Here is a 25,296-nt window from a genome sequence, read left to right as displayed (position 1 = left end):
AACAAACTCATCTTCAAAGACAAATCGTTAACTAAACGAAACCTTTCGAGAATTTCCTTACAAATAATTGAATAAAAAATATTTTTTGAATTTACAGTAATTGTTAAACGTAATAAAATATCTACTTATGTCTATAATGACAATATAAAATTTGATACTGTTTAGTGGAGTTTTGTTTTTAAAGTTGCTGGGTTATGTTTAAAATAAAAGCAGTAATGGTTATAACTAGCATTGTATTCATTTTGTTCTTAATGTATATGAAATATAGTTTATGGTTTATATATATATTAAAAGTAACTAAAATTTAGAGAACCACAGACCATATTCAACTTAAAAGCATATGTGATTATAATGTTGTGATTTCTGTAATATTTTTTATATAGCGAATAATTAATGATTGTTACTGCAATCTTTATTTATTTATAATATTACGAATTATACAAGAGTATAAATAAAAAAACGAAATGTTTAAAAAAAAATAAAAAAGTCAAGAAGATTTTCGAATTTTAAATTTCATATTATTTATGTTCGTTATTAAACAACGGTCAGTGTCGATCTAGTTAAACAACGCTGTCTTCTTTCGCATGTCTAATCAATAATGATAGAAAGAGAGAAGTAATCAGTGTTTAAGTAAATCCGCTAAGCGACGCATAAAAGGCCGAATGTCAAAGCTAATTTGACGGAACCAAATATATTGCTGTCCCTTTCAATCCTTTTAAATTAGCTTAGAAATTGTGTGAAACAGAATCTGGTAAGTATCAGCGATTAGTCATAGCGTCGATCTTATTTATATAAAAGACAAAAATTGATGGCGGACTACGTCTCCTCGTCTAGCTGCCCCGATGAGCGCGATACAGGACCAAATATATTTGATTATTCGTAATTAATAATTTAAATAGTAGTTTAGTTTTGTACTTTGTGTACTAATAAAGGTGATTATTATATAGTTTTTGTCGTTTTATTTCCAGTTACTCCCGACTCAGTGTCATGTTTAGATTTTTTTTTTATTTTTTTGAGCCGAAACTCGCTGTACTTTTGATAAGACATTTTGCTGCACACCTTCAGTTTGGGCGATGTTTTAAATAACTTAATTAAAATTTCAAATTATATCTAAAAAACAAGGAACCTATTTAAGTAATTAAGCAAAGAATGAAACCAATAAAAAAACGTATATCACCTAATACTCTACTCCATTTATGGCCCGTCTATAGTTACGTCGTTTGTTTTGCAAACGATACAACTGTTTAGTCTGTTTAGTATTTCCTGGACACGACTGCTTACATATATTGGCCAAAATAACGATAAACATAATAGCTTAAAGTATATTGCTTATGAAATCAACCTTACCATAATATTAATGTAATAAATAACCAAGACAGCGTTGCAACGGTACTGGCGCAAGTGACGTCATATGGCGTTCCATTCCAAAATATTCCATCCATATATATTATAGTCCCAGCATTTTATTGATTGCCTATATCGATCGGTTGGATATGACTTATAATAAAATAACATCTGGCCATTAATTGTCATTATGGAAGAGAGACAACTGTCATGGTAGCGGTTTTTAAAAGAATGGAGGAACTACGAAATTAATTATTTTGGTATTAAGATTATATCGGAGAATAAACAACATTATATTGTATATTAACATTACATTATATATAACAATATTATATATTATACAACTTTGTCTTATTTCGGACCAGCTTAAAATGCTTAAGGTACCTAGTAATTAGGTTTAAAAAAAACTACACATTGGCTAGTTATATAATTTTATTTTCCATATAAACATTTTGACAATAGAGTTGGCAGTGTCGTTTATCTATAATATTTATAATCTGCACGCTTCTATAATGGCGTTTATTTATACTTTACAAATAAATCTTGTATCAGCTTAAATTTCTCTATTTCAATATTATCTACAGATACAGATTATCGAAATTAAAATTCAAATCGTACACAAAATGCAACACTTTATTTGCAGTTAACGCGAATATTACAATACTTTTATCTTAATTTACAAATAACTTCGTTAATTTTTACAAATTTTACAATAAGTACTTTTTATACAACGGTTGCATTTCTAATACGAAAATTTGAATTCGAATCATTAAATTTCCATTTCAATACATAATATTTAAGTCGCGTTTAAAATTTTTACTAAATACGACTTTACATATAAATGTTGTAAGCAATGCTGTCTTCTTCGTTCAAATGTCAAATCAATTATGTTAGAAAGAGAGAGCGTTTAACTAGCCAACCTGCTACACAACGTTTTCATGTAAGGTCAATATACATAACAAATGAATGTTTCTTTTAGACATGGGCGTTTTTGGTTTTTAACGCAAACTGATATTTATCAGAATTCAGATTTACAAATCGATTTCAAAATCCGATTTCGGTAACGCCTAGCCTCACCAAATCGCTTGCGCTCAAGCAAATAGTCTTTAAGTACTTAATCTATTATTCCGCTGTATTCCAAATGGTTAGAAAGAGAGACAGCGAATTTCATAATACGCAATTCGTTTGGTGATATCCAGTGATTTTATTTGTCGATTCTAAATGTTTTAGTGGTATCGATCTATAGATCGTTGGCGTTTGGTTCGGCTGGGTCGATTTTTGAAATCGGATTTTGAATTCGTTTTGATATATTGGACGCATGCCAAGTTTCTTTATATTACCGTTTTATAATCATTGATTATAATTAAATTTAGCTGTGCTTTTGTGCTATTAAATATTATGTATATTTACAATGTATATGATGACGATACTGATTCTGATTCATGATTTGACAGAATGAAAATAATTCCCGAATTCAATTTTATATATTTAACTGGTGTGGGTCGAATTAATAACCGATTCACTCGACATTTTGTAAACATTTTTAGTGTTATGACAATTGAATGAAATTCAGTACTATACACTGTATTTTGTTAAAAATGGCCGCCACAAGACCGCCTAGACGGCCAACGGTTCTTTAATTTCACTTTTAAGTTCCATTAACACGAATATAAAACGATTATTATTATTTGACAAGTACAAAACGAAAATAAAATAAAACCTTGTTTTGATATATTTTTTTTAAATTATTAACTCTATATGTACGAAAGAGATAGCTGTATGGTTAGTCCTGTCAAATTATCTCAGAAAATGTTTACAAATCAGAAGCAGTATCATTGCTAATAAAATTTTACTAATTAAAGGACATCTAGGCGTTCTAATTGTACTAACTATAAATCGTATAAAAATCTAGGGTTATGATAAGTTCAGAAGATCTCACTTCTTCGTTATATTTTTCATCGTTATCTAAAAACATGAAACAAACATTATATAGGACAATCATCTTCAGTTAAAATGCATAATGTTTTGTAGTTATGATATGACCTAAGTGCACTAAACATTGGAATATTATTTTGCGCTTTGCCTACATACAGATTAGGACTGTTGTCATATTTATCAAATATTAAAAAAATTTTTTTAGCTATATTTACTTGATAACAAAATATTCGTATGGTTAAAAAAACAAATCAGCTGCCGATATATTAATTTTGTACATTTAATAACCTTATTTTATAATAAATAATAATATTACACGTATCACAAAGAAAAGAATAACAAAATTTTAAAACGAAGATTGAATAATAAATATGAACACGTTATATAACCATTTCGCATTTAATATAATAATTTTGTCGTATAACATAAATTAAACAAATGTACACAAGCTCACTAAATGAGAGGCAGACTTTTGCAAAACGTAAATTTAATTATGTCCAAGTCTGATGAAAGGTTATAGAAATAACACCGACATGATTTCTAGTATATTCCAGAAATCCATAAATCAACTAAAATTCAAACATTTATATACATAATTTTTAGTAGTAGCCACTCCTTACACCGTTAATACGTAACCGATAACGACATTTGAGACTTTCTTTCCCTTGTGCCTATAATAATACTGATTCATTTAATTTTAAAATTGGAACAAAATGTTTTTAATTACATTTTTTTAGTATAACATTCGGATTAACCTTCAGTTTTCGAAACGCTGATTGGCCTTTTCTCTGAATGGTTCTGTTTCTCTGAATTGGTCTGAATTGGTCGATGATAGCTGCTGACGCGATAGGCGACCAATGAATGTTCAGTATTTACATAAGTAAATCACATTCAAATTTCGAAGTACCTCCATTTTATTGCAGTTAGGATAATTGTAAACGGTAGGAACGATTAATGAGTATTTCTGTTAATAAATAGGAAATTAATTGTGATTTTAAATTAAAAATAATTTTATTTATTTTAAACTACGTGAGATATTTAAAAACGTTGCTTTAAATCGTTAAAAGCTTTTTCAGCAATGGGTTGTCATTAAGAGAAATTCATAGTCATAAGATTATTATTGTAGTTGCTAACGCTACACGAGTTAAAAATTGTAAGCTCATATTTTTAAGAAAATATTTACTTAATTGTATTATACTAAAATATGGACAAATATTTATGACAGAATTTTTTGTAAATTTTTTTTATTATTAAAATTTCCATCGAATTAAAAAAAGACATTTTGATTTTTTTTTAACTTAAAAATAAATGCAATAAATATACCGTATTGAAAATAATAACTGATCATTTCATTTCAATAAAAAAAAATCCTATGCTATTTTATTACTACAGGCACTGTTTTAACCTAGATCAAGCTAATTCAGACACATTTGACTATTTCGTTAATGAAGTCTTAAGTTTGAAAGTGTATATTTTAATTTACTGAGATCACTAAACTATAAAATCACTAAATTTAACTAATAAATGCTATGTACAGTATAATTACAACATAGCGACATTTGCGCAACGCAGAGTGTTCACAACGTTAACGTTGACAACACGATTTGGTGACAAAAGTTTAGTCAACAAAAATTGTGCATTTGTACGTCACTTTCTTGAGAACTAGCAGTTGAAATCAGACATTGCCATTAATTACAGTGACAAATCATAATGAGAGAGCATTATACATAACGATAGTAATCTATGTATTTGGATTGCAGAGATAACTAAATTGGAATAAGAAACTAAATATTTCATTGAAGGTAGGAAGTAAGTAATGGAATGCTGGAATGCTCGTCGAACTTTTTAAACTCGTAGCACCAAAATAAACATTTCAGAATAAAGATAAATACGAAAGAAGGAATGTATTATCCATTTCAATGGAATTTCTAAAATCTCTAAAACTTGGGCTGTTTTTCTTCCAAAAAATCCCAAAGAGATTTGAAAATTAATGGAAAAAGTGCCAAGAAAAAACGACGAAAACTGTAGATGGCACTTTGTGATAATTGTTTCATGCATTTTTTCGCATTATCTGATGTAATATTAAGATTATTTTAAATTGTAGACAGGTATTTTATCTAGAACTGTGTTGTATAGAAGAGTCGTCGTCCGCGAAACTGGCTCTATTTCGTCTCTCACACCGTTTCTGGTGCTGTCTTATGAAAGCGCTTAATCTATTCAGCAAGAACTGCTTATCGTGACCTTCTAAGACCAACTGGTTCTTTAGAACTTCAACCATATGCCTATTAGCTGCAGCCACAGCCCAATAATAATATAAAAAGAATAATAGTACAGCGAATGCTGGGACAGCGAAAGTCGAAGTACCAATCAGGAAAACGAATTCCCTGACCAAGTATGGAAACGCCTCGAAGGTTTCCACTACAAAAGACCAAACAGTTTCGTAACCTCTGAAAGGTCCGCAGTTCCAAGATGGCGATATTTCAGCTACCGAATACGCAACTGGCAAGATGGATATCACAAACCCGAGTAATAGAACCGACATAAACAACGATTTTGATTTAGACGCTTTGTACACAATCGGAGACGGCGTACAATTTGTTAAGCAAGCGAATTTTTTAATATAGAAAATGAGAAAACAGAACATTGTACCAATAATTGGTAGGAATGGACAGAAGAATGCTCCCATCCAAACTATTGTCTGGACATAGACTATGTCCAAGACATGTTTTGGAAGGTAAAAGTCCTGGGTGCCGATAATCTTCAAGCACCTACTGTTACTGTGCCTGGCTATGAACGCCCTCGGGAGGTTGATAAAGAATGTCATCACGAACTGCAAGACGAAATCCGTCAAAAGCAGTTTGTATAACTGCTGGCCTACGTATGTTTCCCAGCACTCCTGTCTAGACTCTACCTCGTAAACCGCACAACTAACTCGACCAGGCTTAGATATTTGTATGTATATTTGACTGAGAAGAACAGCCAGCGAAGACAGCCGCAATAAAACGGTTCTCAACAGCGTTATTATAATCGCATTAGCCGGCGTATAAGTTTCGAATTTTATCAAATAACCGAATATTTCCGGTATGAATATATTCAATACCCCTATAGTTATAAATGGGAGAAATTCGAGCAACGTGTTGCGAAACCGCCATATCGAATATGAGTTATCTGTATATGGGCTTAAGGTCGATTTTTCCGTAATATTGTTGAAATCGCTTTCCATCGAAGTGAACTGGTCCTCGTTTAATCTCTCCATCGATTGGTTGAACACTGCGTATATAAGGATCCCCGATCCAATAAGTATTATGAAAACTAATAAGTTAATGAGTATCCTCTTTAAATGCATGAGTATTTGGCTCTCTCTCGTTCGCGACTGTTTCTCCTCTTTATATCTCTCTTCCTCCAAGCATCCTTTGACTTCGTTGTACAGAGCCTTGTGTTTAATTTTCGCTGATTTATCGTTATGGATACAGAAATCCCAACCCCCAAATACAAGATTACAGTACATGTAGAACTGTCCCTCGTTCTCCACTAATCTCTCTTTGAAGCCTTTCGCTGCCGTTTTGACGATTGCGATCAGGGAGAATAGAGTCCACGATATTGGTATTAAAATGTACGCCAAGGGCATATTATAGAACATTTCAGTATCCCATAGTCTTTTAACGAAGTAAGAGTAAACTTGATCACTATATACACCGTAGAATAAGATTGTCCGTTCCATCCACCCGGTACCCTGAATTAAGTCTAGTAAAACGTTATTTTCCGTCAAATTCCGTTGGAAGTAAGCCTGTGAACAGCATGTCGTTGAATTATTGTCGAACTTATCGCAGTCCTGTTCAATTTCGACAAGAAAAACATTCGGTAGAATTAGAAACGTTACCACGAATATCGATATCGCTAAATTTAGAAATAACAACCATCTTAGGAATAGGAAATATGACACGACGCCCGTTCCGAACTTCCCCTCGATTTCCCGCAAGGCTGACTGCCATAATTCCAATTTGCCAACAATTTCCGCGAAACGAATCCGAAATCGATGCAATACTTTTCGTTGCCGCCATTGCAACTGTTCCAAACCCTGGAGACGAAGTTTTGTTGCGTTCTGGAAACAATTTTATGCGTTAATTTATTTTTAATTAAGACAAATTTATATAATATAGTATTTGATCAGTTTTAAAAATATATACAAATTCAAGGAATGCTGATGGATACAAAACCCACTTCAAATAAAATTCGAGGCCATAAAAATATTCATGAGCCAATTAAAAAAATACCACCAGTTTGGAAAGAAATATCGCAGAGAATTCATTATTATTGCTTGTTTATGTGTTCATAGGATATTTACCTGTAGTCTTGATTTTATTTCAAGCTTCTGGTTCATCGGCACCGGCATGGCTTTAATTTGCATGATCTCCTCCCAGGTTCGTTCCTCATTTGATAGATTTTCTAAAACGTAAAAATCATAATCGTAAAATCTAAAACGTAAAAGAAATTACACTAAGTTCGATGCAAGGAATATTTATATAGGATGACAGTTTAAATATATATATTTTAGCCTCTTATTTAAACATAATATTAATGAATGAAATAGGGCTATTCTGTAAGAACACGCTCGAAAACCCCTGCCGAAAACTGTCGTGAAATGTCAATGATAATATAATAATAATATTCTGGGACATTTTACACACACGGCCATCCGATCCAAAATTAAGCTTGTACAGAGCTTGTACTATGGAAACAAGACAATTGATACACTACATATACTATTTTTCTTTTTGTAAATACATACTTATATAGATAATTGCACACATTTTTTTTCTAGTTGGAAAAACACATTTATTTGTTTCCCCCACATGTGGTGGGGGGATATGTGGGACTCGCCGGCGCTGAAGGCGCCGGAATACCCACTGAAAAACCAGTGTAACAACCAGGTACCCACTCCGTCTTGTCGGGGTACGTTACGGGATCGTTTGCGCATACTACCGTGCCGTCCCGACGGTTGGCCCGCTTCTGCGGGGCTCCAAATCCTAGGGGGTACTCGGGGTACAGAGACCCCCTGGCCCCGGCGACACTTACGGAGGGAGGAGAAGATGCGCATAGAGCCGACGTCTTCTCCTCGGTCTTCTTCGGCGAAGCGTGTCAGCGGAGGCACTCTCCTCGCGCTCCCGCTCCGCGGCTCCTTCTGCGACATGAAATTTTCGCAGAAGGAGACCATCTCCATCCAGCACCTTTCGCTACCAAGCATGGCATTTATCACGCTCGGCAGCGGCACTCCATCAGTGTGGCATGCCGTGTCCGTAGGCGCACCACACTCGTGGCAGGAGCTGCTGCGTGCTGAGTGCTGATGGGAGCACCGTACAGAGCCATGGACCGCACAACACTGGCGTATAATCGCCGGCATGGCGTTTCCGGCCTACATACATTTGGTAGGAGCAGGCTTAAGGCAGCAGCAGCGTTGATGAGCTTTGGGCCAAGTTGGACAAAATGCTGCTCGAAGCTCCATCTTCCGTCCAGGGTCAGGCCCAAATACTTCATGTGGGCCTGCACCTTAACCACCATCCCCTGAACGGTGATACACGCCCCTTGAGTTGGGCCTCGACGTGGACCGTGGAATAACAGGGCCTCCGTTTTTGAGATGGAGACCCTCAAGCCCAACATTCCTATGCGGTCCACTGTGAGCGACGTACCGACTTCGGCCAGGCGAGCCGCCTCCTGATAATTCCGCCCTGTCGCCGTGATGAGAGTGTCGTCCGCATAGCACAACACCCCCATTCTGGGAAGGACAGATGTCCGAAGGAGCCAGTCGAAGCCAACGTTCTACAGAATTCGGCCGAGAACTGACCCCTATGGAACGCCACAGCCTACCCGACGCCGGACAAGACGCCCATCGCCCCCATCCCAGAGGACTACCCGGTCCTGGAGGTATGCCCCCAACAGCCTCCTGAGATAGGAAGGCACCCCGTGGTATCGGAGTGCCTCCCCAATAGTCTCGAAAGGAAGACTATTGAAGGCGTTCGCAACATCTATCGATACTGCCAGAACTACGTCCCCTCGGGCCAACGCATCCGTGGTCCGGGTTTTCAGGGCGTCTAGGGCGATAGTTGATCGACCCACCCTGAACCCGTACTGAGCCTCTGACAGACCCGGCCCCACCTCGAGGTGCTGAATAAGACGGGCTGCGAGAATTTTTTCGAAGAATTTGCCCGTCTCGTTCATCAGCACAATCGGCCTGTATGCCGAGGAAGAATCTGGTGGTCGACCTTGCTTTGGCAACAGGACCAACTTTCTCTCTTTCCAAGGCTTCGGAAACTGCCCGCTGCACAGACATTGGTCGAACAGCTCCCGAAGCCTTACGCCTAGGTATTCCAGAGCGTCACATAGAACACGCCCTGGAATCCCGTCTGGGCCCGGCGCAGTGTTTTTGGCCCTCAAGCGGTCGAAGGCCACCTCCATCTCCCGCTCCGTGATCAGTGGTGGAGCCACTGTGTCGTCAATCATGGAGCGAGGGACCATCTGTGGAGGGACATGCTCACCTGGATGGGGAAAGAGTTCCCCGACCAGGCGCAGGAGGAGATCCGGCGACATTGTCTCTGTCACGGGGGCACCCTGCGTGCGGAATTTTCCACGCACACCGCGGAACGGACGCCCCCAGGGGTCCCGGTTCAGGCCCGCCAGTAGTTCTTCCCTAGCTTTCACCTTGGCCTGACTTATCGCCAGCTGTAGGTCTTTTTTCAGCTGACGATAAGCGGCCAATAGCTGTCCCTCAGATAATTGCATCCAGACTCAGGACAAACAGACATGTTCATGCACACAAATATCTGTCCTGGGTGGGAATCGAACCTACAACCTTCGGCGTGAAAGGCAAGCATCCACCAACAACGCCAACCGGCTCATAATATAATTGATTAGCGATATTGACCATTATAATTATAACATTTCAAGAACACACACATCACATTAGGTTATCACCATAAGTCTATTGTCAACATTTCAAGGGTGTGTAAACTATAATGAAGTGAGTTCTTTCAGAATAGCCATGCTGTATTATACAATTTAATCGATGTTCAGTTCAGTAAAAGCCTATTAACGTCCCACTGCTGGGCTAAGGCCTCCTCTCCCTTTTTAAGGAGAAGGTTTGGAGCTTATTCCACCACGCTGCTCCAATGCGGGTTGGTAGAATACACATATGGCAGAATTTCAATGAAATTAGACACATGCAGGTTTCCTCACGATGTTTTCCTTCACCGTCAAGCACGAGATGAATTATAAACACAAATTAAGCACATAATTCAGTGGTGCCCGGGTTTAAACCCACGATCATCGGTTAAGATTCATGCGTTCTAACCACTGGGTCAACTCGGCTAATCGATGATAATAGAATTAATGACTATGGTGGGCGTTCGTATAAGTTACCCACGGCGTCATAAATGAGTAATTGTTAACGGTGTGAACAGTTTATTAGCAGTTCTTATCCTTGATTGGTATTAGTTTATAAGATTAATTTTCCAAAGATTGTTTGGATTCCATTTTACATAAAATTTCACATATTTTTAAAAACACCATTTGTCACCCGCGTGTTAGAGGGGGCGGGTGTTTAGTAGTTTTTATTGAAACAAACTTGCTTCATAGCATTTCATTTCATTTCATCAAAATCGGTTAAGTGGTTTAGTCGTAAAAGCGTAACAGAAAGACAGACAGATATATTCTGTTATTTTTTCGTAAAGGTTCAAACACTATTAAAACTTCGCAGTTTAAGGACTATGATAATTAGCCATTACATTTTTTATTTATTGTAGGAAGGCAAATGAGGTAAGAAGTTACCTTCGACTACTAACATTGTCACTGTGAGTAATATAGAATACTTCTTACACCGACCGTTATGCCTGTAATTATCTAATAATATTACAATAATTATGTTGTTTTTTTTTTATAGTATATGTTAGCGGACGAGCATGTGGGCCATCTGATAGTAAGTGGTCACCAACGCCCATAGTCATTGGCATTGTAAGAAATGTTAACCATCGCTTACATCGCCAATGCGCCACCAACCTTGGGAACTAAGATGTTATGTCCGTTGTGTCTGTAATTACACTGGCTCACTCACCGTTAAAACCGGAATTTAACAATAACAAGTACTGCTGTTTTGCGGTAGAATATCTGATGATTGGGTGGCACCTACCCAGACGGGCTTGCACAAAGCCCTACCATTAGTCATGTACCGTCCAGCAATCATGTCTACTTAGTTTATGAGTAGTGTCCACATTTAAAACACGATCTAACTGCTGGGCTATTTGGAAATCAGCTCGAAGCTATCGTTTAAATGATTCAATTACACATACGAAGATGACTAACAAACTGTAGCTGCTAACGGTATTTTTTTCTATAGTGACATTGTTAGCGTGATGCTAACGGTCTATAGTAGAATAGCGTGTGAATTCGTGAAAGAAATCGCATCATTTCATACGCTTGCTACAGATCGGAGTATAAATATAAGTTACAAGTTTTATTAATATATAAAAAGTATTTATTACAGCTCTTTTTTATAGCATACTACTTCATGCCCGCGGCTTCTCACGCGTGTGAGGGAATGTCAGTTACTCCTTTTCTTGTATATAAAATTTCATAATGATCGGTTGAGTATTTAAGACGTGAAGTAACAATAACACTTTCTAATTTATTTTATTTTATAGGCAGACGGACGAGCAAATGGGACACCTGATGGTAAGTGGTCACCACCGTCCGTAGACTGTAAGAAAAAATAACCATTCTTCCCAATGCAGATGCCAATGTTATGTCCCTTGTGCCTGAAGTCACACTGGTTCACTCACCCTTTAAACCGGAACGCAACAATACTAAGTATTACTGCTTAGCGGCAGAATATCTGATGAGTGGGTTGTACCAACCCAGACAGGCCTGCACAAAGCCCTACCACCAGGGAGAATTTATATGTTAGTAAGGATAGCTTACCTGATAAATCCGGCAACATCGAGAGGTGTATGTCGCGACTCTGCGTTGTGCGCGCGAACGTCGATTGTCTCCGCTCGTTCTGCGACCGCGCACGCTTTGACGTGGTCGCTAGAATTTTTTCATTATATAATGAACGCGGTGATACAGTTACAGCCATTTTAATCATTTACTTCAGACGTAAATAAGGTTTTATATAATTATTGAACATTAGTTACCAGTGTCATATTAAGATTACTTTTTTGAAGGCCATATTAATGTAATGTACATTACATTTATATGGCCATAGCATATAGCATTTAATTCAAACTTTATTCCATTAAAAATATGTGAATGTATGTTATCTTAATACATTTCATGCATTAGTTTACGCCGCGATTACATTTTTTCGTAATAATTATGCGCGACTATGAGAAAATATCAATATGTAAATATGTATATATATATATAAATCAGTTCAATATCGTTTCCTCCTGATTATCAATTATATTTTCTTTCATGATACCTATCGATAAGCTTTCATAATTAATATTGTATGTGTGTTTGTACACACACATACTTACAATATTAAATACGTTGTCTATTGAGAGCTCGCCCGTATATTATTATTTTTATTTCAAGCAGCACCCAAACAAGCTACAAGGCTCATGGCTGCCAAGACTAAACATAAATGTTAATATTCTTTTGAAATCAATAAATAAAATAAAGCGTTATCAATGATTATGGTCGAATGAACACCACAGAGCGAGCACTAATGATCGAAAAGGTATGATATCGGTTAAAAATGAAACATAATGTAATTTTGCTCCTATATAAGACACAAGTATATAATGACTATTCTCGCTAATTGTAGACAATCTTTATTTGCAAGTACAAACGCCTGGATCAATATTCAGAATGATAATTTAGATAAGGGTGTCAGGTTTTCTAATATCGTTGTTTGTTTATTCATTACAAACGATGTTTTAATAATTGTTGTAATTTAGATATAATAATATATATTTAGTGTATCTAGAAATGTCTTGGAGAATATATTTTTGCTTTGATCATAATAAAAATTTATTCGTTACTATATTTAAGACATGCAAATATTTCAACTATATATTAAAAGTCATTATAATAATATAGGTTATAAATACACAAGTTACAAAAATGACAACTGAAAATTTAAGTGTAGCAACTTTTTAATAACTGGCAACACCATTAGATCGGAAGCGATGGCTGGTCGCAAGAATGTTCCCTGTTTTATGAATATATACTCACTATTCCTAGCCTGCTTCGATGGCAGGAGTGTTGCCAATTTAGCTGCATCAGCCCTCTGTAGGTTCTCAAACAGTTCTTGTTCTCCCCCGGGGTAGAGTTCTTGGTAGAACTCACCCCCTGCTTCCTCCCAGCCCTCATGACGCTTCGAGCGCTTGTTCTTACCGCCGGACATTTTTTATGTCATTTTTATCTGTAAGGAAAAATTTTGGTTTATAACCAAAAACTTTGGTTTATATATTAAGTTCGGTAAAAAGATAGATAAATATGCGTTATATAAATAAATAGCAATAGAATATTATTTAAAAGAAAACTTGAGATAAGGTTTGTAAGAGTGATTTCGATTTTCGAACATGTCTATCATGGAAACTAGGTAATTTTAAGATTTTTTTTTAAATTTGGTTTTTCAACAATTATCACCGTTAAGGTTGATGTCAAACAAAGCCATTTTCTTCAATTTGATTTTAATTAATTTGAAGCATTTGCCTTCACCCACGTACAATGGCTCTATAAAAAATCCATACATCTTACACGTTCTATACACCACCCATGAGCCTGCAATTACACTGGTTCACTCACTATTCACAATGTTAACCGATTATCGTGGGTTCAAACCCGGGCAAGCACCAATGAATGAGTGAAAATGAAACAAGCAGTGGGACATTAACAGGCTGTTACTGTACTCACTATTCTAACAAAATAACACACATAATGTGCACAAAACATTGCTGTTTGGCGGTAGAATGGCTACCCCATGCAGGGACACAAAGAATGGTCTCTGTTCCCTCACTTTTCGTCCGATGGGACGAAAATTGTACATGAACGGAAAGACCTCAGAGTAATAGAAGACAATTAATTAATTTTTTTAACTTACACCGTTATAAAACTACCACTCCGCGACCACTACAGTCCAGCTGCTTCGTAATTTTTAATACAATTTTGAAATTTAATTACATATAATTTCTTTAATTAATTTACCTTAATTTGAAATAATTTGTAATCTTTATAAAATTAAAACAAAACACTTGCACAGATAAAAACGACACGAAACAATGTGTGCGTTTCAGTAACCTTTTAAAAATAAATCAAAAGTCGCACCATATGACGTATCACACGGGACATACTTATTATATTCTAATATACCATTTTCTATGAATCGATTTACTCGATTATCGCTTATCGATATTATGATTATCATTATTATGGTGCCAGGGTTGTCAATTATTTATTCAACAATTAAATATGAAATTCTTAACACAATAGTATATATTTTTTTAATCAATTTATTAAAATACAAATTGTATTAACTCATTATTGTATTAGTAAGTAACAGCCTCTAAATGTCCCACTGCTGGGCTCAGGCCTCCTCTCCCTTTTTGAGGAGAAGGTCTGGAGCTTATTCCACCACGCTGCTCAAATGCGGGGATATAATTGGTGGAATACACATGTGGCAGAATTTCGATGAAATTAGACAAATGCAGGTTTCCTCACGATGTTTTCCTTCACCGAAAAGCACGAGATGAATTAGAAACAAAAATTAAACACATGAAAATTCAGACGTGCTTGCCCGGGTTTGAACCCACGTTCATCGGTTAAGATTCACGCGTTCTTACCATTGGGCCATCTCGACTTAATTAATGAAAAAATAAATTATTTTATTATTGGTACATTAAAAAACCACAAAGGTTTGACCTCAACAGTACGAAATAAATAAATTTTATAATAGTAATTCTAAGTAATTTTTATGAAAAATTAAAAAATAAATAAACTGAGAATACATCTTAAATGTCTCCTTACGTGAAAGCAGGTTGTTAAAATTTCAAAAGGGTGTACTTTAAAATGCATACAATTTTTAAAAATAATTCGAATACATGTGTTTTTTTTTGTTATAGGTAGCCGGAAGGGCAAAAGGACCATCTAATATTAAGTGGTCACCACCGCCCATAGACATTGGCGATGTAAAAAATATGAACTATCTATTACACCGCCAATGCGCCATCAACCTTGGGAATGAAGATGTTATGTCCCTTGTGCCTGTAACACTGGCTCTCTCGTCCTTCAAACCGGAACGCAACCATACTAATTATTGCTGTTTAGCGGTAGAATATCTGATGAGCCCGTCTGGGCTTGCACAAAGTCAAAAGCTTGCACAAATTAATAAGAATACATGTATAATTAGCATTGAAAGAAATTAATCGCCGTGATTTTTTATGCAAAAAGTCTTTAGGCTCTAAAAGAATTGAATTTCCAGGTCAAACTTTAATACAACTTTTTTATTTGCTGTTTGTAACCTTGATAAAATAAAATGTTTTGACGCAAAAGGTTTACTGTCATGTTTATACAACTTCGTATATTTAAGAGGAAGGCTTTTGAGCAAATTATAGTGAAAGGTCAGGTTTGCCTATAGACGTTTGCTATTTGTGCCCTGCACTTCTTGTGGAGTGCCATTGCTTTTGTACTTAAAACTAGCGGTCTTCTCTTGACAGAGAGTTGAAAAAGTAGATCATCGTGGATTCTTTTAAGCATTCTACGTCCCGACAGCTGCTTTTGCCTTAAGCGAGTCTAAGGGTAAATAGCAGAGCAGCTCTGACTAGAATCTTGTTACTTGAGTTGAAGACGCGTATAGTGCCAATTGGTTTTTAGATAATCCTTTTTTATCAGCTTAACTAAACGCTACGTCTTGCCCAAGTGGCAAGTAATCATTTATAGAGCGTAAAAACGTGGGGTAAAGCTTGTACGTAAATAAATACATACATCATTACAAGTCGAAAATAAACAGGTAAATAAAAAAACAAGTTTGTACAGCCTTAATCATTCGTTATTATCAATATAATAAAATTGTTTATGTTTTTGATTTTATTGATAAAAGACTTGATAAAATTAATTAATATATATTTATATTAACACTTATTTATATTTAAACTTTTTTTAATGGTGAAAAAACACATAACGCGTTTCCCACACGGGACTGTGGTGGGGTGTGTGGGGCTCGCCGGTGTCCAAGACGCCGAGTGCGCCTCGAACATCGGAATACCCACTAAAAAACCAGCGGTACAGTTTCCGTCTTAACGAGGCGCGTCATGGGATCGCTTGCGCATGCTATCGTGACTATATTTAAACTTCGACCAACGGAAAAAAATTGGATAATTACATTATCAAGTGTATGCGCGTGCGCATGTAGTTGCAATCTCAATTCCCTCACTCTTCTAATCCAATGGAACGGCATACCCGAAAGGACCGTAGATAATTCAGCTGCAGGACCAACGACATTACGTGCTATACGAAATACGCGATTTTTTTTTTTTATAGAATAGGAAGGCGGACGAGCATATGGGCCACCTGATGGTAAGTGGTCACCAACGCTCTTAGACATTGGCATTGTAAGAAATGTCAACAATCGCTTACATATCCAATGCGCCACCAACCTTGGGAACTAAGATTTTATGTCCCTTGTGCCTGTAATTACACTGGCTCACTCACCCTTCAAACCGGAACACAACAATATCAAGTATTGCTGTTTTGCGGTAGAATATCTGATGAGTGGGTGGTACCTACCCAGACGAGCTTGCACAAAGCCCTACCACCAGTAAGCACCAGCAGTAGCTAGGTCCTGGTCTTGGATTCAAGCGCCTGGTCGGGCCAATAAAAAAATATTGGGTATTTCTTTCGAAGATGCTCAATAGCAGCACGGAGTCTGAAAGTTGGAAGTGTATACCCTACCTCGCCACGGAAAGCACGTAAAGCCGTTGAATCGGCGCCTGAACTCTTTCCGGTCGTGTTGGATTTTTTTACATAGCTTTAACACATTTTCTATTTTACACAGATAATAAATAGATTATTAATTTTTAAAAAACTTGAGTTAATGTTTTTTTGGTTAATTAAAAAATATACTATTTACACACACAATAAAAAAAACTGGTAATCAAATGCAATCATGAAAACAGAATTCCCTGCAATAAAAATTTGTAAACACGATATGTTATCATATATTATTATTAATTGCAATAGTATGATAATTTCTAGTTATTTACTATCAAATAAGTAATAAATAAATCTACTTAAGCATACATTTTATGAGACATAATTCAACTTATAAATACCTTAATGAGCTATAGCAGCTGGTCAATGACCTTTGGTTTTTTTTTAAATTAATAGACAAAGAAAAATATGCAAGAAATCTCTTGATTTAACCTGTAGGCATGATTAAGAAATCATGCCCACAGGTTAAAACATGAGGGGTTTATTTGCCTGGTAGTATATATATACATGAGCAAAGACAAAACCATTTAAAAACCTTTGTCTCCTCTGATTCTCAACCTATTGTCTTTTTTTTTTTGTTTGGTAGCTATTGACGGGTAGTTAGTGTTACCAATAAAATTAAAAAAAAAATTATTAAAACATGCAAATTCCTTTTTCCTCAATTTCCAATAAAGTTTATGGACAAATTTCGACTACTGGACGATAACAAGTATACTTAAATAGATTAATTACTTGAGCTGAATCAATAATGCAAGTTAATAGTGTACCTAATCACAGCTACACTACAAACTACAAATAACAGCTTCATTAATGTAGCAGCTAGATTATAACTCTGCAATCATATCAACATCTTTCATTCAAGTCTCGGGGCAGGCCAATCAAAGGGTTTTTTATCAAGAAATTCTCTGAAAATGTCTATCAGTCAGTCAGCTTAGTGTCAAGGAAAACACAAATTTGGCCCTGCAGCTGATCTGCTTTGGATAGCTTCAAATCACCATCCCTCATCATCTGACTATATGAATGTAACTGTATTGTCACACACCCTATAACCAATTTCCCCTACAATTGGCAAGTCCTTGAGATATTATTCCCCACACAAACAACTTTGTTTTTCAGCATTATTTACAATACATTCATTTTAGAAAGTACTGTATTTTTGTATTTAATTTAGTGGTATTAATGCTTCTCAGTTTTTTAATGATCATTGTATAATTTATGTTATTTATTATATGAAATGTTATTTACTAGCATCTAGTACAATTTACTAATATAGAAAATGAGAAGTAGGATTAGCAAAATATTAAGTAAGCGTATATTTTATTTAAAAATAACATTTATTTATATATTCATTTATAAAAGTATGGCATAAAAGAGAAATATGGATACTATAAAAGTTGTTCTGAATTGTAATTTTATTGTGAAATGCAGACAAAGCCATGTTAATAGCTTTGGGTAATATGCCAATGTCAATTTTATTGTTACGCAATAAACAATGTTTTTTGGTTTAATTTGGTTGGTTGCTTGGAGATCGCTATATAGCAATAAGGTAGACAAAATTGTATGGTACTTTTATTTAGGCTGTATCCATGATTTGTATTTTTTTTTTCTCTTTGTGGTGTACAATAAAAGTTTAAAGTATCAAGGATCTTCTAAAGTATTCATTCAAATGATAGTATACAAGAAAATTTTAATCTATATTACAGCCGAATCTAACATATATATTTATCTGAATAAGGTTTAACGATGAATTGGAGAAAATGGCTTTGCAAATAACTAAAAGTTTTGTTATCTGTATAAGTTAAAAATAATTAAATTATTGTGGTAGATATAGATAGATAAATCCTATTGCTGACTTTTCTGTAAAGCTTTCTCATTTCTCTCCCTTTCTGATAGAGGCAACTGTATCAACATAGTTAAACTGGTTCAGAAGAAGAAAGCGGAGATACAGCATCAGACAGTGACTTTGTTTCATACTATATAGAGATTTGAGACTGCTAATAACCAAGCATTGCAATCTTTTTAAAAATATTACAAGCAGTTATTGTATATGCAACACCAACGGAGTGCTGATAGTGGACATATGTACATTTCCATATCAGTAACGTTTATGTCAATGTCAAGTAAAAACAAAAATTAAATTAAAGCAAATATATTTAAAAAGTTGTAATGGCCTCATGGTTAGGTTATGAATTTTAACCGATGATGTGCTTATAATTTATCTCATGCTTGATGGTGAAGGAAAACATCATGAGGAAACCTGCATGTGTCTAATTTCATTGAAATTCTGTCACATGTGTATTCATTCTACCAACCCGCATTGGAGCAGTGTGGTGGAATAAGGTCCAAACCTTCTCCTTAGAATGGAGAGGATGCCTTAGCCCAGCAGTGGGACATCAACAGGCTGTAACTGTAAATATATTTCACAAAGAAGAAAGAAAATGCTATTTGATTTTTAATGATCAACATTTCACAACTTATCTACACTAGAAATATACTTAAAAATACATTATTTTATATCTTCTGATAATCAACAGAGGACAGTGTTGAAAATTCGTCACTCTCATCAAAATGTAATTTTTATATATTTCTTAATTTTAGGCCTATAAATATAAAATTTATTATATATAGAGTGGATGTTATCGGGTAAAATGAACCAGATGCTCTTTTCTAATTAATCATATTAACGTAAAATTATATGAATCAACTTTGAGGTGTCATTCATTTATGGATCAAATTCATTTGTTTTTGCGTTAATTCTACGAAATAGATGAATCACAAATGTTTCAGTTAAAGGTAAAATAAAACCTTTATTAATGCATCTTTTACCTAATTATTGTTTAAATACATTTAGTTTTTATCTTTAATGAAAGCTTATATATTAATGTTGGACTATTTTTAGACTATTACTTAGTTTATTGTTACGAGTGCTAGTTAAACTGTCTTATGTATATCACGGCAATTATTCAGAAATAAACATAGCATAAGCATTGCATTTTACATGTGTTTTATTTATTATTAAAATAAAAGATGGTTAACAAGAAATTATGTGTAGAAAACATTGCTGTTGTTTTTTTTATATTTATTTACGTAGCTAAAGTCAATGTTACTCACCTCGATATAGCTTTGTAAATATCCAGTATTTATCTCACGTCACATTAGAATCCTCTTATTAATTGCACACATTATTTTTTTCGTATATAATCACAGTTTTCACACCATGACTTTAATGAACGAGTATTCAGAATTTCAGACCAAAATAGTGGTCAAGGAGTGGTGCTATAAGTTCTGAAATCGAGCTAATAAAATTTCTAGTCGCTCGTTTTTGACATGTAGTACTTAAAAAAAAAATATTTTATAAGTAATTGCATATACATTTATGATTCTTTTTTCATGTTTTGTTTTTTTTAAATATTTTTTTATAGGTATTAGAAATTTAAAACCTTTCTATGATGTACTTCAGAACGCACGTTCCTAATTACGTATAGCCGTGAGCTGTCATACGTGTATTGTTGTCGGAGTCAGAACTTATGTATGTCTATATAATAACTCCGAGTCTCATTAACGTTGTTTCAATTTTTAAATGCAAATTTAAACATATTTAGCTTAAATTCCTATTTTAAAATTGAAATAAAATCTTTAAATATTATTTACGCCAATGCATTGATTAAATTTTATATTTTTAGCACAAGCCATCTTACAAAATACTTTTAGAATTTAACGAGCCCATGGCAGAAAGCGGTAATAAATTTTTCTATTGGAAATTAGATGAAATCGAGCTGTAAGGTGCCTTCAATATAATTTCCGCAGATCTCCGATAAAAAAGACGACTATCTATCGTTCGCGTAAACAAATCTGTGAGGAAATTTCCTCCATGCAATATCCGGTTTTATCTCCTATTGGTTGCTTTACGCGGCAATTTGCACAACAACCAATCGGCGCTACTTGAGAGTGCCACCGAGCCAATGAAAGCATTTTGACGTTGGCACCGATTTTAAGTGGGCCAATCTTACATCCGGTGTCTGACGCAGTGACATCCTGCGCGAAAAGCCCGGGAATTGGCTAAAGGCGGGCTGACACCTGCGCAGCATCCCCTCAGACGCTCCAAGATCACATCTCGCGAAAAGTAATGATTATTTCGGTCTACGGGCGCTTAGTTCCTCGTATTCCCGTAGTGGCGCTGCGTGTCGATCGGGAGTATGAAGGTGCATGTACCTCAATAGAGTCTTGTTAAAACGTAATTTTAGTTGATGAAATTGAAAAATTGCGGATGTATCGTTATAAGTGTATTATTGAGGACGTGTTTCATGCGTTGCGATGTAAATACGTTTTCGATCCGTGTTCGGTTGTGCTAAATCATTCTAACACGTACCCCGTCGTCCATTATACCGAGTGATTTAACACGGTTATGGAGGGCAGGATTGACTCGATAAATTAGTGTTATGTGGTGATTTAATAAAATGTGCAAGTTATTATTGAATGTGTATCGACCTTGTACTCACTGGTGGTATGCCGATCGTGTGTTACGACGCACGAGAGATCGCGACACTCCTTAGGATAGAGATCGTATTGACTCACGATACTGGGATATAAGGGACATGTTTACTTATGAATCAATTACTTATTGACAATAAACTATTGCAGCACAAGATGCTAATAAACCCAACGGGGCGGACCAAATCGACCGCACCGTGCGGCCCACACGCGGAAAACGTCTGAAAATATATATTCACTCCCTAATGGCGCTGGATAAAATTCTTCTCTTCATTGCCTTTTTCGCGGTCGTCAGCGCGGAGTACAATGAGGTGGAAGCAAAAAATAAAACGCAAGAAACCATGGCGGCGAAAAGGGAGCAAAGAGCCAGGTTCGCTGCACCGGAGCCGGTGCGCGGGTCGTTCCAGAAGCTTAACCACCTCATGAACAGGACCGAAGACAGGAACAGCAGGCGTAGGAAGCAGAACATCAATAAAATATTACAGCTGAATCGGAAACACAAAGCGCCAAATGACGATATGATGAACGACAACGAAGGCGCCATCGCAATCAACCAGAAGTCTCCAGCAGATAACGACACGAATACGCTGGCGGACAAGATGAAGGCTCTCAGGCGAGAAGGTCCGACCTACGAAGCGATTTATAAGAACAATTACGTGCCCCAAGTGACAGGAGTGTTCTGTGACTTCGAAAAACACAATGGTTCCATAGATATGTGTAAGTGGCAATGGAACTCGACCGTTTCAAACCACGGCTTGGGATTCCGGGTGGTGACTGCAGCTGAAATCGTGGAAATGAACGAGACAACGAGAGGTCTCAAGTTTTCTGGACCGCAGACTGATGCTGATGGAAATAAGGAAGGTGAGATCGCTTTGGTATACCGTGGTTTATGTTGAACAGCGCTTGATCTCGTTTCTTTTGCATATATTTATATGAATTGCATGTAAATGTTGTATGTTAGAAGTAAGCCATTGAAAAGATTTTTGTCTTTGATAAAATTAAAGATATAAGATTAAAAAATTTGCACCATGTTGAAGTATTTTTTTTAAATAAAATTTATCACTTGAGCGAAATGACAACTTATTAATAAAATAAAACGGAATAAGTTAAGCGATTTTATTTTGTTATTTCGGGTTAGTCATAATTTGCCCAAAGCTGATTTATTTTGCTAGGGCGCGTTTTTTCATTTATCTCTATCAAATCATAACTGCAACCCTTATTGTCTGTATTATCCCTCACAGACATCGTCATGTTGTCGTCTTCACCTCACAGCATCCCATATCTCTCATCTGTTCGCATTACATGAAGCCAAAATCAAAATATTCTTTATTTAAATAGCTTTATACGACCACTAAATTGGTGGAAAAGTTGTCTACTGATTTTCTTGACGGTTCTTCTAATTAGATTCTACATTCCGAACCGGTTTACATATAATTCAATAGTGTCACATGACGATTCAAAGGCTTTATGAGCATACTTGGAAAAGAAGATTTTGCAAAAAAGAATTTACAATTTTGCATCTTTATGTTACAGGATTAAATGGAATGTATATCACCGGTTGAAAATGTAGGTTCTACTTAGAAGAACCGACAAGAAAGTTAGTTAATATATTTCTCAAATGATATACATAGTCAACGATATTATCATGATATAGTATCATGTTGTGATTTATAACGTGGAAAATATTGTATTTAATTTGAAAACTCTATTACAATAGTGTTGCCATATAATTTTTTTACTGTTACCTAATTATTTATGAATTATAATAATATGTCTCCAGCCGTCAATACTACACTTCTACAGATTATAATTATGGGGTTGTAGAACGTTATACGTGTTTGTTAATGTTAGATGTATTTTCATAGCGATCAAATTATCGAAAAGGCTCACTTAACTCTTAGGAACTTATAATATTAAACATTGTTTACGTTTATTAATATAGTTAGTAGTCACACTCGCAATGAATTACTCAAATTTGTACTCGTAATGCCGTGGGTTCAAACGCGGGCAAGCACCACTAAATTTTCATGTGCTTAATTTGTGATTATAGTTCATCTTGTGCTTGATGGTGAAGGAAAAAATCGTGAGGAAGCCTGCATGTGTCTAATTTAATTGAAATTCTACCACATGTGTATTCCACCAACAAGCATTGGAGCAGCGTGGTGGAATAACCTTCAAAACCTTCTCCTGAAAAAGGGAGAGGAGGCCTTAGCCCAGCAGTGGGACATTCACAGGCTGTTACTGTACTCGTAATATAAATATATTGCGAAATGTTAACGTAAATTGTTGAACAACAACTTGTACAAAACTAGAATAATATTGTTGTTTGGTGTGTCAGCTCGCCGCAAGCGCGAATGCAGAGCGTACAGCGCAGACGGGAGTAATTTTTAAGTGGGCGGTAAATACAACGATCGCTCTCTTTTAAGCTCATTTTCTTTATTAAGTACAAGGAATTTTTTATCTTATATGTATGTACGAATAATAAACGAAACGAATAAAGGCAGCCATATAGCCTGTCGGTATGATACGAATATCTTGTGGGTGGATATGCTGTTTTATTAAAACTTGTCATTATCGCATCTCTCACATTATGGCGATTATCAATATTCGTTAATAATTGCAACAACTTATAAATTATACTAGAGGGGTTTCTTGTGACAATGAGGATAAAAAACCGTTAAAATTCGCTTGCTTGATTTGCTCTTTTATTATTCCAATTTTGTAATTTAAACATACTTTCATAAATGTACTGATAAATAAGCCTTTGACAAATTGTGCTCTGGACACTAGGCACTGTAGTAATTTTATTTTAAATATGAATATTGCGCCTGCTTAAATTACCACTCTGGTAAGCTAACCCGATTCGAACTAGATCCAGGTATGTCACTAACTTATTCTATTTTTCGTCGCTGTTAACATTTTTCATTCAATTATATTGTATTGTCGAATGTTTTTCGCGCCAGATAAAGTGTTGCCATGTTATGTGTCTTTATTTTGTTCGGTGAATGTGTTTTTTATTTACTTTGTAATATGCACGTATATATTTTTTATTGTTCATAAATGTTTTTTCTCTTATGTGTATCATATATATGTTTGTTGAAGCATGAATTTAATGTTTTAAAATGAAATATAAACATGTGAAAGCTTATGTAAAATTTATAATTATTGTGTTAAAAAGTTTTTTCTTTTATTTTAAGGATTCGAAATTCAGTTTTTTTTTTATTTTTATGTAAATATACGTAGGTTATTACGAGGAATCAACTTGAACGGCCTAAGGCCTGTTCGAGATCCTATAGATGTGTAATTATAATAGAAAAAAATAACAATAATTGAGGATGCAATCTTTATTTCCTAAGACACTATTATCATCGCACCCGAAATTGACTTCCTTCTGAGTAGCTAACTTAGATCGCACGCATTGTATATTGATATTAAAAGTTGCGAATTGCCGATGGAAATTGTTTTTTTTTTAATATTTTTATTTTATGTAATTAGGTAAGATTATAATTAATGGTAAGTGGTCTCCACCGCCCATAGACATTG

The 25,296-nt window shown here is 35.3% G+C and overlaps 2 protein-coding genes across 4 annotated transcripts in view; one reads left to right on the top strand and one right to left on the bottom strand.

The window, feature by feature from the left end:
- Positions 1-1,765: 1,765 nt before the first annotated feature.
- LOC126778459 (transmembrane channel-like protein 7) lies at positions 1,766-20,621 on the bottom strand. 3 transcript variants are annotated; one of them, XM_050502027.1, is made up of 5 exons: positions 20,374-20,621; positions 13,507-13,696; positions 12,247-12,354; positions 7,625-7,725; positions 1,766-7,381 (listed from the first exon to the last, which is right to left on the bottom strand). In XM_050502027.1, exons 2-5 carry the CDS (start codon positions 13,676-13,678, stop codon positions 5,393-5,395), a joined length of 2,370 nt encoding a protein of 789 aa, XP_050357984.1. In that variant the 5' UTR covers positions 13,679-13,696; positions 20,374-20,621; the 3' UTR covers positions 1,766-5,392. The 3 variants fall into 3 exon arrangements, with proteins under 3 accessions (XP_050357984.1, XP_050357985.1, XP_050357986.1); XM_050502028.1 differs by lacking the exon at positions 20,374-20,621 and adding an exon at positions 14,378-14,392; XM_050502029.1 differs by lacking the exons at positions 13,507-13,696; positions 20,374-20,621 and adding an exon at positions 12,807-12,915.
- An 804-nt stretch (positions 20,622-21,425) lies between these two features.
- The window catches only part of LOC126778415 (ALK tyrosine kinase receptor), a 37,365-nt gene continuing 33,494 nt past the window's right edge, over positions 21,426-25,296 (top strand). Inside the window, exon 1 of the mRNA XM_050501915.1 lies at positions 21,426-22,614. Within this exon, the coding sequence (XP_050357872.1) occupies positions 21,999-22,614 (616 nt within the window). The 5' untranslated portion in view covers positions 21,426-21,998. The remainder of the gene's footprint in view (positions 22,615-25,296) is intronic.

This window comes from Nymphalis io, chromosome 26 (genome assembly GCF_905147045.1).
Source record: "Nymphalis io chromosome 26, ilAglIoxx1.1, whole genome shotgun sequence".
NCBI lineage: Eukaryota > Metazoa > Arthropoda > Insecta > Lepidoptera > Nymphalidae > Nymphalis > Nymphalis io.
Note: the sequence above shows the minus strand (reverse complement) of the source record. Positions and strands in the feature narration are given on the sequence as shown.

Coding starts and splice junctions, on each gene's coding strand:
- LOC126778459 (XM_050502027.1), bottom strand. CDS start 13,678: ATGTCCGGCGGTAAGAACAAGCGCTCGAAGCGTCATGAGGGCTGGGAG. Junction 12,355..13,506: donor ATCGAAGCAGGCTAGGAATA/GTGAGTATATAT, acceptor AAAAAATTCTAG/CGACCACGTCAAAGCGTGCG. Junction 7,726..12,246: donor GATGTTGCCGGATTTATCAG/GTAAGCTATCCT, acceptor TTTACGTTTTAG/AAAATCTATCAAATGAGGAA.